General features: G+C 49.7%; 1 protein-coding gene across 1 annotated transcript in view; it reads left to right on the top strand.

The window, feature by feature from the left end:
• Positions 1 to 15747, top strand: part of LOC110492818 (voltage-dependent T-type calcium channel subunit alpha-1G-like) — a 230248-nt gene extending 214501 nt beyond the window's left edge. Inside the window, 4 exon segments of the mRNA XM_090201677.1 lie at positions 9028 to 9244; positions 10016 to 10938; positions 14550 to 15329; positions 15331 to 15747. Of these exon segments, the coding sequence (XP_090057803.1) occupies positions 9028 to 9244; positions 10016 to 10938; positions 14550 to 15329; positions 15331 to 15612 (2202 nt within the window). The 3' untranslated portion in view covers positions 15613 to 15747.
• The last annotated feature ends 770 nt before the right edge of the window (positions 15748 to 16517 follow it).

The following is a 16517-nucleotide window of genomic DNA, read 5'->3' as shown; positions in this document are numbered from 1 at the left end:
CGTCATCAAACACTCCCCTCCTCCGTCTGCTCCCTGTGTTTTAACCTCCTCGTCATCAAACACTCCCCTCCTCCGTCTGCTCCCTGTGTTTTAACCTCCTCGTCATCAAACACTCCCCTCCTCCGTCTGCTCCCTGTGTTTTAACCTCCTCGTCATCAACACTCCCCTCCTCCGTCTGCTCCCTGTGTTTTAACCTCCTCGTCATCAAACACTCCCCTCCACCGTCTGCTCCCTGTGTTTTAACCTCCTCGTCATCAAACACTCCCCTCCTCCGTCTGCTCCCTGTGTTTTAACCTCCTCGTCATCAAACACTCCCCTCCTCCGTCTGCTCCCTGTGTTTTAACCTCCTCGTCATCAAACACTCCCCTCCTCCGTCTGCTCTCTGTGTTTTAACCTCCTCGTCATCAAACACTCCCCTCCTCCGTCTGCTCCCTGTGTTTTAACCTCCTCGTCATCAAACACTCCCCTCCTCCGTCTGCTCCCTGTGTTTTAACCTCCTCGTCATCAAACACTCCCCTCCTCGTCTGCTCCCTGTGTTTTAACCTCCTCGTCATCAACACTCCCCTCCTCCGTCTGCTCCCTGTGTTTTAACCTCCTCGTCATCAAACACTCCCCTCCTCCGTCTGCTCCCTGTGTTTTAACCTCCTCGTCATCAAACACTCCCCTCCTCCGTCTGCTCCCTGTGTTTTAACCTCCTCGCCATCAAACACTCCCCTCCTCCGTCTGCTCTCTGTGTTTTAACCTCCTCGTCATCAAACACTCCCCTCCTCCGTCTGCTCCCTGTGTTTTAACCTCCTCGTCATCAAACACTCCCCTCCTCCGTCTGCTCCCTGTGTTTTAACCTCCTCGTCATCAAACACTCCCCTCCTCCGTCTGCTCCCTGTGTTTTAACCTCCTCGTCATCAAACACTCCCCTCCTCCGTCTGCTCCCTGTGTTTTAACCTCCTCGTCATCAAACACTCCCCCTCCTCCGTCTGCTCCCTGTGTTTTAACCTCCTCGTTATCAAACACTCCCTCCTCCGTCTGCTCCCTGTGTTTTAACCTCCTCGTCATCAAACACTCCCCTCCTCCGTCTGCTCCCTGTGTTTTAACCTTCTCGTCATCAAACACTCCCCTCCTCCGTCTGCTCCTGTGTTTTAACCTCCTCGTCATCAAACACTCCCCTCCTCCGTCTGCTCCCTGTGTTTTAACCTCCTCGCCATCAAACACTCCCCTCCTCCGTCTGCTCTCTGTGTTTTAACCTCCTCGTCATCAAACACTCCCCTCCTCCGTCTGCTCCCTGTTTTAACCTCCTCGTCATCAAACACTCCCCTCCTCCGTCTGCTCCCTGTGTTTTAACCTCCTCGTCATCAAACACTCCCCTCCTCCGTCTGCTCCCTGTGTTTTAACCTCCTCGTCATCAAACACTCCCTCCTCCGTCTGCTCCCTGTGTTTTAACCTCCTCGTCATCAAACACTCCCCTCCTCCATCTGCTCCCTGTGTTTTAACCTCCTCGTCATCAAACACTCCCCTCCTCCGTCTGCTCCCTGTGTTTTAACCTCCTCGCCATCAAACACTCCCCTCCTCCGTCTGCTCTCTGTGTTTTAACCTCCTCGTCATCAAACACTCCCCTACTCCGTCTGCTCCCTGTGTTTTAACCTCCTCGTCATCAAACACTCCCCTCCTCCGTCTGCTCTCTGTGTTTTAACCTCCTCGTCATCAAACACTCCCCTCCTCCGTCTGCTCCCTGTGTTTTAACCTCCTCGTCATCAAACACTCCCCTCCTCCGTCTGCTCCCTGTGTTTTAACCTCCTCGTCATCAAACACTCCCCTCCTCCGTCTGCTCCCTGTGTTTTAACCTCCTCGTCATCAAACACTCCCCTCCTCCGTCTGCTCCCTCTGTTTTAACCTCCTCGTCATCAAACACTCCCCTCCTCCGTCTGCTCCCTGTGTTTTAACCTCCTCGTCATCAAACACTCCCCTCCACCGTCTGCTCCCTGTGTTTTAACCTCCTCGTCATCAAACACTCCCCTCCTCCGTCTGCTCCCTGTGTTTTAACCTCCTCGTCATCAAACACTCCCCTCCTCCGTCTGCTCCCTGTGTTTTAACCTCCTCGTCATCAAACACTCCCCTCCTCCGTCTGCTCTCTGTGTTTTAACCTCCTCGTCATCAAACACTCCCCTCCTCCGTCTGCTCCCTGTGTTTTAACCTCCTCGTCATCAAACACTCCCCTCCTCCGTCTGCTCCCTGTGTTTTAACCTCCTCGTCATCAAACACTCCCCTCCTCCGTCTGCTCCCTGTGTTTTAACCTCCTCGTCATCAAACACTCCCCTCCTCCGTCTGCTCCCTGTGTTTTAACCTCCTAGTCATCAAACACTCCCCTCCTCCGTCTGCTCCCTGTGTTTTAACCTCCTCGTCATCAAACACTCCCCTCCTCCGTCTGCTCCCTGTGTTTTAACCTCCTCGCCATCAAACACTCCCCTCCTCCGTCTGCTCTCTGTGTTTTAACCTCCTCGTCATCAAACACTCCCCTCCTCCGTCTGCTCCCTGTGTTTTAACCTCCTCGTCATCAAACACTCCCCTCCTCCGTCTGCTCCCTGTGTTTTAACCTCCTCGTCATCAAACACTCCCCTCCTCCGTCTGCTCCCTGTGTTTTAACCTCCTCGTCATCAAACACTCCCCTCCACCGTCTGCTCCCTGTGTTTTAACCTCCTCGTCATCAAACACTCCCCTCCTCCGTCTGCTCCCTGTGTTTTAACCTCCTCGTCATCAAACACTCCCCTCCTCCGTCTGCTCCCTGTGTTTTAACCTCCTCGTCATCAAACACTCCCCTCCTCCGTCTGCTCCCTGTGTTTTAACCTCCTCGTCATCAAACACTCCCCTCCTCCGTCTGCTCCCTGTGTTTTAACCTCCTCGTCATCAAACACTCCCCTCCTCCGTCTGCTCCCTGTGTTTTAACCTCCTCGTCATCAAACACTCCCCTCCTCCGTCTGCTCCCTGTGTTTTAACCTCCTCGTCATCAAACACTCCCCTCCTCCGTCTGCTCCCTGTGTTTTAACCTCCTCGTCATCAAACACTCCCTCCTCCGTCTGCTCCCTGTGTTTTAACCTCCTCGTCATCAAACACTCCCCTCCTCCGTCTGCTCCCTGTGTTTTAACCTCCTCGCCATCAAACACTCCCCTCCTCCGTCTGCTCCCTGTGTTTTAACCTCCTCGTCATCAAACACTCCCCTCCTCCGTCTGCTCCCTGTGTTTTAACCTCCTCGTCATCAAACACTCCCCTCCTCCGTCTGCTCCCTGTGTTTTAACCTCCTAGTCATCAAACACTCCCCTCCTCCGTCTGCTCCCTGTGTTTTAACCTCCTCGTCATCAAACACTCCCCTCCTCCGTCTGCTCCCTGTGTTTTAACCTCCTCGCCATCAAACACTCCCCTCCTCCGTCTGCTCTCTGTGTTTTAACCTCCTCGTCATCAAACACTCCCCTCCTCCGTCTGCTCCCTGTGTTTTAACCTCCTCGTCATCAAACACTCCCCTCCTCCGTCTGCTCCCTGTGTTTTAACATCCTCGTCATCAAACACTCCCCTCCTCCGTCTGCTCCCTGTGTTTTAACCTCCTCGTCATCAAACACTCCCCTCCTCCGTCTGCTCCCTGTGTTTTAACCTCCTCGTCATCAAACACTCCCCTCCTCCGTCTGCTCCCTGTGTTTTAACCTCCTCGTCATCAAACACTCCCCTCCTCCGTCTGCTCCCTGTGTTTTAACCTCCTCGTCATCAAACACTCCCCTCCTCCGTCTGCTCCCTGTGTTTTAACCTCCTCGTCATCAAACACTCCCCTCCTCCGTCTGCTCCCTGTGTTTTAACCTCCTCGTCATCAAACACTCCCCTCCTCCGTCTGCTCCCTGTGTTTTAACCTTCTCGTCATCAAACACTCCCCTCCTCCGTCTGCTCCCTGTGTTTTAACCTCCTCGCCATCAAACACTCCCCTCCTCCGTCTGCTCCCTGTGTTTTAACCTCCTCGTCATCAAACACTCCCCTCCTCAGTCTGCTCCCTGTGTTTTAACCTCCTCGTCATCAAACACTCCCCTCCTCCGTCTGCTCCCTGTGTTTTAACCTCCTCGTCATCAAACACTCCCCTCCTCCGTCTGCTCCCTGTGTTTTAACCTCCTCGTCATCAAACACTCCCCTCCTCCGTCTGCTCTCTGTGTTTTAACCTCCTCGTCATCAAACACTCCCCTCCTCCGTCTGCTCCCTGTGTTTTAACCTCCTCGTCATCAAACACTCCCCTCCTCCGTCTGCTCCCTGTGTTTTAACCTCCTCGTCATCAAACACTCCCCTCCTCCGTCTGCTCCCTGTGTTTTAACCTCCTCGTCATCAAACACTCCCCTCCTCCGTCTGCTCCCTGTGTTTTAACCTCCTCGTCATCAAACACTCCCCTCCTCCGTCTGCTCCCTGTGTTTTAACCTCCTCGCCATCAAACACTCCCCTCCTCCGTCTGCTCCCTGTGTTTTAACCTCCTCGTCATCAAACACTCCCCTCCTCCGTCTGCTCCCTGTGTTTTAACCTCCTCGTCATCAAACACTCCCCTCCTCCGTCTGCTCCCTGTGTTTTAACCTCCTCGTCATCAAACACTCCCCTCCTCCGTCTGCTCCCTGTGTTTTAACCTCCTCGTCATCAAACACTCCCCTCCTCCGTCTGCTCCCTGTGTTTTAACCTCCTCGTCATCAAACACTCCCCTCCTCCGTCTGCTCCCTGTGTTTTAACCTCCTCGTCATCAAACACTCCCCTCCTCCGTCTGCTCCCTGTGTTTTAACCTCCTCGTCATCAAACACTCCCCTCCTCCGTCTGCTCCCTGTGTTTTAACCTCCTCGTCATCAAACACTCCCCTCCTCCGTCTGCTCCCTGTGTTTTAACCTCCTCGTCATCAAACACTCCCCTCCTCCGTCTGCTCCCTGTGTTTTAACCTTCTCGTCATCAAACACTCCCCTCCTCCGTCTGCTCCCTGTGTTTTAACCTCCTCGCCATCAAACACTCCCCTCCTCCGTCTGCTCCCTGTGTTTTAACCTCCTCGTCATCAAACACTCCCCTCCTCCGTCTGCTCCCTGTGTTTTAACCTCCTCGTCATCAAACACTCCCCTCCTCCGTCTGCTCCCTGTGTTTTAACCTCCTCGTCATCAAACACTCCCCTCCTCCGTCTGCTCCCTGTGTTTTAACCTCCTCGTCATCAAACACTCCCCTCCTCCGTCTGCTCCCTGTGTTTTAACCTCCTCGTCATCAAACACTCCCCTCCTCCGTCTGCTCCCTGTGTTTTAACCTCCTCGTCATCAAACACTCCCCTCCTCCGTCTGCTCCCTGTGTTTTAACCTCCTCGTCATCAAACACTCCCCTCCTCCATCTGCTCCCTGTGTTTTAACATCCTCGTCATCAAACACTCCCCTCCTCCGTCTGCTCCCTTTTTCACTGTTCATCTTTTCTTTCTGCGTTCCTCGTTTTCTGTCTGTGTTGCTTTCTCCTGTCCTCTTTCCCCTCCTTTACCTCTTACTCCCTTACTCTCTCTCTCTCTTCCTCTCTCTCTCTCTCTCTCTCTCTCTCTCTCTCTCTCTCTCTCTCTCTCTCTCTCTCTCTCTCTCTCTCAATCTCAATCTCTCTGCCCCTTTCTCTCTCTCTCTCTCTCTGACTCTCAGCCGCTCTCTCTCTCTCTCTCTCTCTCTCTCTCTCTCTCTCTCTCGCTCTCTCTCACACTCACCCACCCACCCGCCTCAACCACACACCAATGCTGAAGTTTTCTCTAGGCCTCAATCTCTGGTACACACCCTCCCCTCAACTCTAACTCAACCCCTCCCTCCAGCTTTCTCTCCAATCCCTGTGGGTTCCTTGGCCCAAAATATTATTAGAAAGTGTTCACCCTCCAATATCCCTCTCTCAGTTTGGCTGTACTGGGTAATGATATGGTAGTCTACCTACCGCACACACACACACACACACACACACACACACATACACACACACACACACACACACATACAATCTTGGCTTCGAGCTTTGAAAACGAACCACCCAGGGATTTAGCACATACTAATGATAATAATTTGATTCTGCTGCCAAGCTGGCTAGGCACACACAAACACAAACACACACACACACACACACACACACACACACACACACACACACACACACACACACACACACACACACAGACACAGACACAGACACAGACACAGACACAGACACACACACACAGACACACACACACACACACACACACACAGACACACACACACACACACACACACACACACACACACACACACACACACACACACACACACACACACACATACACACCATCAATAAGCGATGTATCCCTGTTGAATTATGCATCCAATGGCCTCTTTTTTTGTCATTCCGGACAAAATGCTACAGCCAATCACATTAGCATTGCCAAACAGCGTTTGCTAAAAGCTTTTAAACGTAATGCTGCAGCATTAATAGCCTCCCTGCTTCTAACTTGGTGTGTGATTCTGAAAAGTTGGCAGGCGCCCACTTAGCCTCTACCAGTTAGGACCTCTGCCCCGTCTGCAAGGTCTGTCAGAAAGCATTTTATCAATTCATTATCCCGGTTAAGGGTGAGTCAGGGAGGGAGGGAGGGAGGGAGGGAGGGAGGGAGGGAGGGAGTCAGGGAGAGAGGAAGGGAGGGAGGGAGGGAGGGAGGAAGGAAGGGAGGGATGGAGGGATGGAGGGAGGGAGGGATGGAGGGATGGAGGGAGGGAGGGAGGGAGGGAGTCAGGGAGAGAGGAAGGGAGGGATGGAGGGATGGAGGGAGGGAGGGAGGGATGGAGGGATGGAGGGAGGGAGTCAGGGAGGGATGGAGGGATGGAGGGATGGAGGGAGGGAGGGAGGGATGGAGGGATGGAGGGAAGGAGGGAGGGAGGGAGTCAGGGAGGGATGGAGGGATGGAGGGAGGGAGTCAGGGAGGGAGGGAGGGAGGGATGGAGGGAGGGATGGAGGGAGGGAGGGAGGGAGGGATGCCAGAAACAGTAAGCCTTTAGCAGAGAACCCGCTGAGAGTTTGAACCCAATATGGCGCTCAGTGTTCTAGAATCAGCCGAGCTAAACTAGCGTTGTATTACATCAAGTCTGTACAGGTTCCTGTTCTCATCCTGTGTCCATTATTACATCAAGTCTGTACAGGTTCCTGTTTCCATCCTGTGTCCATTATTACATCAAGTCTGTACAGGTTCCTGTTTCCATCCTGTGTCCATTATTACATCAAGTCTGTACAGGTTCCTGTTCTCATCCTGTGTCCATTATTACATCAAGTCTGTACAGGTTCCTGTTTCCATCCTGTGTCCATTATTACATCAAGTCTGTACAGGTTCCTGTTCTCATCCTGTGTCCATTATTACATCAAGTCTGTACACGTTCCCGTCTGATTTTGTACGTTTGCCCACTGACGAAGAAATTATCAGTCTATAATTTTAATGGTAGGTTTATTTGAACAGTGAGAGAGAATAACAACAAAAAAATCCAGAATAATCCAAAATGTTGGGCAAACAGACAAAATCAGCAGGGGATCAAATACTTTTTTTCCTCATTGTATATCTGGTTGTACTGTTATATCTGTTGGTCTGTAATGAGGTTCATATATCTGTTGGTCTGTAATGAGATTCATATATCTTCTTGTGCCTGTGTGTTTGTCCATGTTTCTGTTAATTTTTCTGTTGTTGAGTTTGTTTTCAGTCCTACATGTTTGGTGTTGTGCAGGGTTTTGTTCCATACCTACACGTATGTGACTGGGTGTTGTTACAGCACATTGTGTCTGATGTTCTTATATGTGAGTCATTTCACTGTCTGTGTGATTTGTCAGAGTGAGTGAGTGAGTGAGTGAGTGAGTGAGAGAGTGAGAGAGTGAGAGAGTGAGTGAGTGAGAGAGTGAGAGAGTGAGAGAGTGAGTGAGTGAGTGAGTGAGTGAGTGAGTGAGTGAGTGAGTGACTGACTGAGTGGGGGGTGTGTGTGCGGGTGTGTGTGTGTGTGTGTGAGGGTGGGGGTGTATAGAAGTGGAAGTGCTCTCTGTTCACAAGTCCTTGTCTGTTCTCTATCTAGATCCCTCTAGCGGAGATGGAAGTGCTCTCTCTGGCTCTCTCCCTCTCCCTCTCACTCTCCGTCTCCGTCTCCGTCTCCCTCTCTCTCTCTCTCTCTCTCTCTCTCTCTCTCTCTCTCTCTCTCTCTCTCTCTCTCTCTCTCTCTCTCTCTCTCTCTCTCTCTCTCTCTCTCTCTCTCAATTCAATTCAATTCAAGGGCTTTATTGGCATGGGAAAGGTGTTAACATTGCCAAAGCAAGTGAGGTAGATAATATATAAAGTGAAATAAACAATCAAAATTAACACTAAACATACAGAAGTTTCAAAACAATAAAGACATACAAATGTCATATAATATACAGTGTTTTAACAATGTACAAATGGTTAAAGGACACAAGATCAAATAAATAAGCTCTCTCTTTCTCTCTCCCTCGTTCTCTCTCTCCCTCTCTCTGTCTCTCTTTCTCTCTCCCTCGTTTTCTCTCTCCCTCGTTCTCTCTCCCTCTCTCTCTCTCTCTCTTTCTCTGTCTCTCTTTCTCTGTCTCTCTCTCTCTCTCTCTCTGTGTCTTTGTCTCTCTCTCTCTCTCTCTCTCTCTCTCTCTTGTGGATCTCTCCTTTTGAGCTGTGGGTAGCTCTGTTGTCTAAACCTGTGGCATGAATGATACACGATCTCAGCAAGAAAAGCATACCAATGCTTTATTCATTTGTTTGACCACAATAAAGATATAAACAATATGGTTTCAGTTAGTTTCAGTAACTCTGAGTCCAGTGCCAGTTCTGTGCCAGTCTCCCCTCTGCCACTAGTGCAATGACGTTGTCTGTCTGGTCTGTCATTCTGTGTGTCAACAATTACTTATTTTATATGTGTTGCTGTGACTGAGGGCAGAGAGTGTGTGAGGTCTCTGTATAAAAGCAGTGGTCAGACCTCCAGGAGACTCCAGAAAGAGGCTGAATCTCTCTCTATCCCCCAGATGGAGTTACTCGATCCTGGGGAGTCGTTGGAGGACAACCTGCTAAGAGTACGGAAGTCAACGGTGGGCCGCACCCACTCCCTACCCAATGACAGCTATATGTTCCTGTCTCTGGAGCCCTTTGGGTCCCCAGGAGCCAGCCTGGCCCCTAGTTTAGCCTCACAGACACAGACTACAGAACCACAGCACATACGGACCATCAACAAGGCCCTGTCAGGTACAGTACAGACAATCCCTCTACATGCTGACACTGTTCACACACGCACACACGCACACACACACATGCACGCACACACCAGACAGGTCACTCGACATCCAAGACAATATTCGATGGCCGACCAGGTCCCACGACTTTCGGGAGAAGACATCAAAACTGGCCACTAGGGGCAACGGCGTGTGCTCTAACCATCAGGTAGGGTTGTGGTTTGTCAGGGCGAATGGGGTGGGTAATGGGAGTATTTTAAGAGCTCCTGTCGAGTGTCCAATCCCAGGGTTCAATCCCAGGGTTCAATCCCAGGGTTCAATCCCAGCGTTCAATCCCAGCGTTCAATCCCAGCGTTCAATCTCAGTGCCACGCTTTCATTTGACCTTATCCTAAACTTTAACCCTTACCTCAATCACTCTGAATAACAGCCTAAACTTTACCATTGTTTATCACCCCCCCCCTCCACACGCAGACAAATGTTGGAAGTTGAAGTCTGTGAGACCTTGTTGCATGCACACATGTACACTCACTCACTCACTCACTCACTCACTCACTCACTCACTCATTCACTCACTCACTCACTCACTCACTCACTCACTCACTCACTCACTCTCTCACTCACTCACACCCTCACTCTACTCAGAATGCTTTGTGTTCAGGAAAACCAAAAGTAATTTCCCGAACAGTAGGACCTGTAGCCAACTTTACCCACACATACTGTTTTGAAAATTACTTTTTATTTTTGTGTGTAAAGAACTATCGGTGGTGTTTGTGTTTCCTCAGGCTCATGTACCTCGCTACGGACCCAACCAGACGACAGACCCAGCAGTCCTCACAGTCTTTCAGACTCCCAGAGAATACACACACTCCCAGAGTATACACACACTCCCAGAGTATACACACACTCCCAGAGTATACACACACTCCCAGAGTATACACACACTCCCAGAGTATACACACATTCCCAGAGTATACACACACTCCCAGAGAATACACACACTCCCAGAGTATACACACACTCCAAGAGTACACACACACTCCCAGAGTATACACACACTCAGCCGCACGCTCCGCAGACAGGTGAGCCACACACACACACACAGCCACACACACACACACACACACACACACACACACACACACACACACACACACACACACACACACACACACACACACACACACACACACACAGCCACACACAGCCACACAGACACACAGCCACACACAGCCACACACAAAAACACACAGCCACACAAACACACAGCCACACACAGCCACACACACACACAAACACACAGCCACACAAACACACAGCCACACAAACACACAGCCACACACAGCCACACACACACACAGCCACACAAACACACAGCCACACAAACACACAGCCACACAAACACAGCCACACAAAAACACAGCCAAACAAACACACAGTCACACAAACACACAGCCACACACAGCCGCACACAGCCACACAAACACACAGCCAAACAAACACTCAGCCACACAAACACACAGCCACACACAGCCGCACACAGCCACACAAACACACAGCCACACACAGCCACACACAGCCACACACACACACAGCCACACAAACACACAGCCACACACAGCCACACACCAGAGGAATCAAATGTGTTCTACCAGAAATCACTTCATTGTCTTGTTCTTCTAATTTTTCTACTTTGATGTTACGTTCATCCTAAACTGTCCTGTCCTTCCTCTCTCTTCTTCCTCTGTTCTTCCTGTCCTTCCTCTCTGTTTTTCCTGTTCTTCCTCTCTGTCCATCCTGTTCTTCCTCTCTGTCCTTCCTGTTCTTACTCTTTGTTCTTCCTGTTCTTCCTGGGTTTCCTCTCTGTTCTTCCTGTCTTTCCTTTCCTTCCTGTCCTTCCTCTCTGTTCTTCCTGTTCTTCCTGTCCCTCCTGTCCTTCCTCTCTGTTCTCCCTTGTTTCCTCTCTGTTCTTCCTGTCCTTCCTGTCCTTCTGTCCTTCCTGTCCTTCCTCTCTGTTCTTCCTGTTCCTCCTGTTCTTCCTGTCCTTCCTCTCTGTTCTTCCTGTCCTTCCTGTCCTTCCTCTATGTTCTTCCTGGTTTCCTCTCTGGTTTTCCTGCCCCTCCTGTCCTTCCTCTCTGTTCGTCCTTGTTTCCTCTCTGTTCTTCCTGTCCTTCCTGTCCTTCCTCTCTGTTCTTCCTATCCTTCCTCTTTGTTCTTCCTGTTCTTCCTGGGTTTCCTCTCTGTTCTTCCTGTCCTTCCTTTCCTTCCTGTCCTTCCTGTCTGTTCTTCCTGTCCTTCCTCTCTGTTCTTCCTGTTCTTCCTGTTCTTCCTGTCCTTCCTCTCTGTTCTTCCTGTCCTTCCTGTCCTTCCTGTTCTTCCTCTTTGTTCTTCCTGTTTTCCTGGGTTTCCTCTCTGTTCTTCCTGTCCTTCCTGTCCTTCCTCTATGTTCTTCCTGTTCCTCCTGTTCTTCCTGTCCTTCCTCTCTGTTCTTCCTGTCCTTCCTGTCCTTCCTCTATGTTCTTCCTGGTTTCCTCTCTGGTTTTCCTGCCCCTCCTGTCCTTCCTCTCTGTTCTTCCTTGTTTCCTCTCTGTTCTTCCTGTCCTTCCTCTCTGTTCTTCCTGTCCTTCCTCTCTGTTCTTCCTGTCCTTCCTCTCTGTTCCTCCTGTCCTTCCTCTCTGTTCTTCCTGTCCTTACTCTCTGTTCTTTCTGTCTTTCCTCTCTGTTCTTCCTGTCCTTCCTCTTTGTTCTTCCTGTCCTTCCTGTCTGTTCTTCCTGTCTGTTCTTCCTGTCTGTTCTTCCTGTCCTTCCTCTCTGTTCTTCCTGTCCTTCCTCTCTGTACTTCCTGTTCTTCCTGTCTGTTCTTCCTGTTCTTCCTGTCCTTCCTCTCTGTTCTTCCTGTTCTTCCTGTCCTTCCTCTCTGTTCTCCCTGTTCTTCCTGTCCTTCCTCTCTGTTCTTCCTGTCCTTCCTCTCTGTTCTTCCTGTCCTTCATCCCTGTTCTTCCTGTCCTTCCTCTCTGTACTTCCTGTTCTTCCTGTCTGTTCTTCCTGTTCTTCCTGTCCTTCCTGTCCTTCCTCTCTGTTCTTCCTGTCCTTCCTCTCTTTTCTTTCTGTCCTTCCTCTCTGTTCTGCTAGCTCTCTTTGTGCTCTTAATACTGTCCATCTTCTCTCCTCCCTCTGACTCCCTTCTTCCTCTCTGTTCTCTGTGTAACTATGGTCTCCATCCCTCCTCCCTCACAATGCTCTTGATCTTCTGTCCATCTCTCTGTCCGTCCTGTCCTGCATCTGTTCTGTATCTGTTACTAACAGAGTGTAGTTTAGTAACCGTCAGACGCAGAACTACTGCTGAAAAACATGCACACTTCACAAACTCCTGACCTGCTATCACTGATATACTGAGCATCCCTATTCCCTATACAACCCCCAACACAAACACACACCCCTTTCCTCTGTCCTCTCCTCCTCCCCTGCTTCCTCCCACCATTCATTGTCTGTCTGTCTGTCTGCCTGCCTGCCTGCCTGCCTGCCTGCCTGCCTGCCTGCCTGCCTGCCTGCCTTCCTGCCTGCCTGCCTGCCTGCCTGCCTGCCTGCCTGCCTGCCTGCCTGCCTGCCTGCCTGCCTGCCTGCCTGCCTGCCTGCCTGCCTGCCTGCCTGCCTGCCTTCTAACCATCTGCCTCACACAATGAATCTCACCGGTGGCAGGTAGTGTTGAACATAGTTTTGGAATGGCTAGACTGTGTTAATTCTCATGGAGATAGGGGGCTATATTATTTATGAACCCCTCTAACGCAGTTGTTGATTGATGGAATGTACTGTATTTTTGTTTGAAATGCAGTCACTTTGCCTATGAACGGTAGACGTTGGCCTACATATCACAATGTTGTAACGATTACACTGTTATGACTCAAGGTTAAAATCAGGACTGTCAGTTCTGTCAAGAACAATATTTGGCCGCATATTTTATATTACTGTTTTGGAGCACTTGTTGGCCTTTTTGTGCAAGGTTGTGATTGTATGAAGATGATTATGTTTATAAAATAGTTACTATTGAGAAAAAGTTGTAAAATCAACGTTTGTTTTTGTATTACCCAGTGTGACAGGAAATGTTCCACAATCACAAATAGGTATTAATTCTAAATGTAGGAGGAGTGGCTGTGGCTTGGCAATAATATATTAGTCCACTAGATGTCACTGTTGTCACAGCTATGCTTTCTGTCAAGACTCACAAATAACAGTCGCGAAACAGTCATGTCCCGTTTGTCCCAAAACTCTCAGATAGTTTCTTTTTTCTTTTCTCTGGGCATATTTTGTCACAAAGCAGCCAAGATACTGCAGAAGATAAGGAAAGAGAGCTATATGAGACTTTGGAATGTGTCATCGTGTCCTACTAAACTTTCCTCTCCTGTCGTACCCTTTGACCTCTGACCTCTCTGAGGAGACAAAGCTGAAGGGCTGCCCGATAGTACCACCCTCTAAAGGTTCAATAGATTTTAGTCGTCGGGTGTTATCTGACTGGGTTAACAGAGGGGTGGAACACAATACCCTACAACCTTAGAGCAGGGGTCCCCGACTGGCCCCCTCTGGGACGAATTTGGCCCTTGGGTAGTTTTATTGTTCCACCCATATTTTCCAAGAAAAAAATTATATTTATAATAATATTATTTTTTTTAAGAATATTTGTTTATTGTTGGATATACATTTTATTTTTAAACACCAGGAAATCAGCTCCAAGTGATTTGAATTCCCAAGTTCTTCCACGCATAATAGAGATATGTACAAATGTAAGCAAGATTTGAAATGATTATGTTTTAGTCAAACATTGTATCAGTTTGGGCTTCTTGTGGCCAATTTTCAGTCTACAAATGTATTTGTAATTATGTTCCGACCTCGCAAACATCCACTGAAGACATTAATTAGCTAGTGTAAGGTCTAGGGGTCGATTTGGGATTTGGCCTACGACATTGGGAAACCATGGTTTTACCCAGTGCCCTAGCTGAGACAAACTGTGCCCTACAACTGCTGCTACTGTAAAACATGTGCTGTCACTCAATGTCTTTATGATACAGATACTACTGACACATATCTGGATCTGAAATAGTTTTCTTGTGCAATAAACAGACAGCTATACACTTAATAGTTGACCTATAAGTTCAATGTATTGTAGTTGCAACACTGCCTCTGTATCACAATGAGGCATTGTTGCTATTGGGACCATGCGGGTCTAATAGTAAACTTTGACCTTCACGGCTATTGGCCATCCTCACTCAGTCACCCCACACTAACCTGTCGCCCCCCTCTCACCCCCTTATGTCCCCCTGAACCCTCATCCCGTCTCTCCCTCTCAAATCCTCACTGCCTCACCCCTCTCCATGTCCATCTTTCCCTCTCATCTTCCACCTTTCTCCCCTTCTATCAAACTCTCACTTACTTCCTGCCTCCCTTTCCCCCTCCCTCTCCCCCTTCCTCTGCCAGGTATCTAATGACTCCCAGGAGGTCCTGTGTTCTGATGGAGGTGATGAGGTAGTCCTCCATGTTGCTTCCCTCTCCTCCTCCTCTTCCTTGCCCTCCCATCTTCATCAGCAGCCTGCTCTCCAGTTGGTCCCTGCCACCCCAGGGGCATCCCCTCAACCGTCGCGCCCCAGGAGTGTCCACACCCAGCACCCCTCTTCCCACTCCTTACCCCCTACTCCCCTTCGTCCCACTCGCCCCTGGAGACAGGAAGAGGCCTCGGCTGATCAGGAAGTGTCGCTCATCACCAGGGCGGGGCTGGCGGGGATTGACGATGTCATCGGGGTTGGACTGGGGTGAGAGGACGGAGGTCTTGAGGGCAGTTACAAAGGTTACTGGGTTGGTCGTGGTGGGGGGCAATTGAAGAGGTTCCACAGTGCTGACACCCAGGGGCGGAGCGTCCTTGCGCCCCGGTCACGCCCCCTGTCCTGGTTGGACGATCCTCGTCGCCACTCAGTGGAGGTGTGTTCGTCTGTAGAGTCCAGCCCCCAGTGCAGCACCACGTCCTTGGGGTTCGTCTCCCGAGCAGACAGCCTCCAGATGCATTCCCAGACCACCACCCTGCCCTCTCCCCGACGCCAGAAAAAAATGAGCCCCCCCGTGTATCTGCTTAGACCCCCCTGATGGACTGGAGCCCCAGTCCGGCCTCCACCCTGCCCCGGGCAGGGGGGGGCTGGGGATGCCCCATCCCTTACATGGCCGGGATACCTCCTGTCTAAGGAGACGGGCTCCCTCCAGTGACTCCAAGGACTCCTTTGACCTGGGGGTAGGGTAGGGCCTGGGGCTTGGGCTGTGCCAGGAGGGAGGTGGGTCCAACAATCCCAAACTGTTGACTCTGCTGAGCTTCTCCTTCGTGAAAACAAGCTCTGAGCACTGAACACTGACACAAACACTGATGTAAACACAAACACTTATGTACACACACACAGAAAGGAACAATACACACATGCACATAGGCAAACAGCCACACATCCAAACACACGATGCACTTGGTATCCGTGATGATGGTAGTCCTAGTAATAATGCCGTAGAGAGTAAATATGGTAAAACTACAACAAAGCGGTCAAAACAACCTTGTTTTTTTTTAAGATCAGTGCGGTACAGTCGTAGTTTGACCATTCCTTGTCTTTCCAAAACAACAAGAACGCAACAATAACACAGCATAAACAGAGAAACAAGATGACTGATTCTCTTCCACCATGAACTGCAAGCCATTGGCTGCCGGTTGACCCCATGACCTCTGGAGTGATGTCAGCACCAAGGACTTTGGATAGCAACCCCTGTGGCCGCTATAGGTACTGCTCGGGGTTAGTGGGACTTCGCCATCACACGGGCAACAGTGGAGGTACAAAGCAATATGAACGTTTTTGAGACTATTTTTCTTAAATTATTGGGCCATAGTGTTTGTACAGATGTATAATTGTTTTATGTCATTATATTTTGACTTTGTTGTACTTTTTGTGATGGGTTAACTTTACCCTCCCTGTTTGTTTCAATGTTCAAAATACTTGTTGGTTTGGTCCGTTTTGTTCTATTTTTTCACCATAGAGATATTTTGTAGCTTTCTTAATTTGCTGAAAGAAAGTGAATTATGTGCTGAGAATCATGTATTTGAAGGAATATATATATACATACATGTACAGTGCCTTCGGAGAATATTCAGACCCCTTGACATTTTCCACGTTTTGTTACTTTACAACCTTATTCTAAAATGTATTAAATCGTTTTTTCCCTCCTCATCAATCTACACAGCAAAAACAGGTTTCCAGATAATATTATATT

The sequence above is a fragment of the Oncorhynchus mykiss genome, chromosome 16 (assembly GCF_057628025.1).
Source record: "Oncorhynchus mykiss isolate SJ-2025 chromosome 16, ASM5762802v1, whole genome shotgun sequence".
In the NCBI taxonomy this organism is placed as follows: Eukaryota; Metazoa; Chordata; class Actinopteri; order Salmoniformes; family Salmonidae; genus Oncorhynchus; species Oncorhynchus mykiss.
The sequence above is the reverse complement of the archived record's forward strand: the minus strand, read 5'-3'. Positions and strand labels throughout refer to the sequence as shown.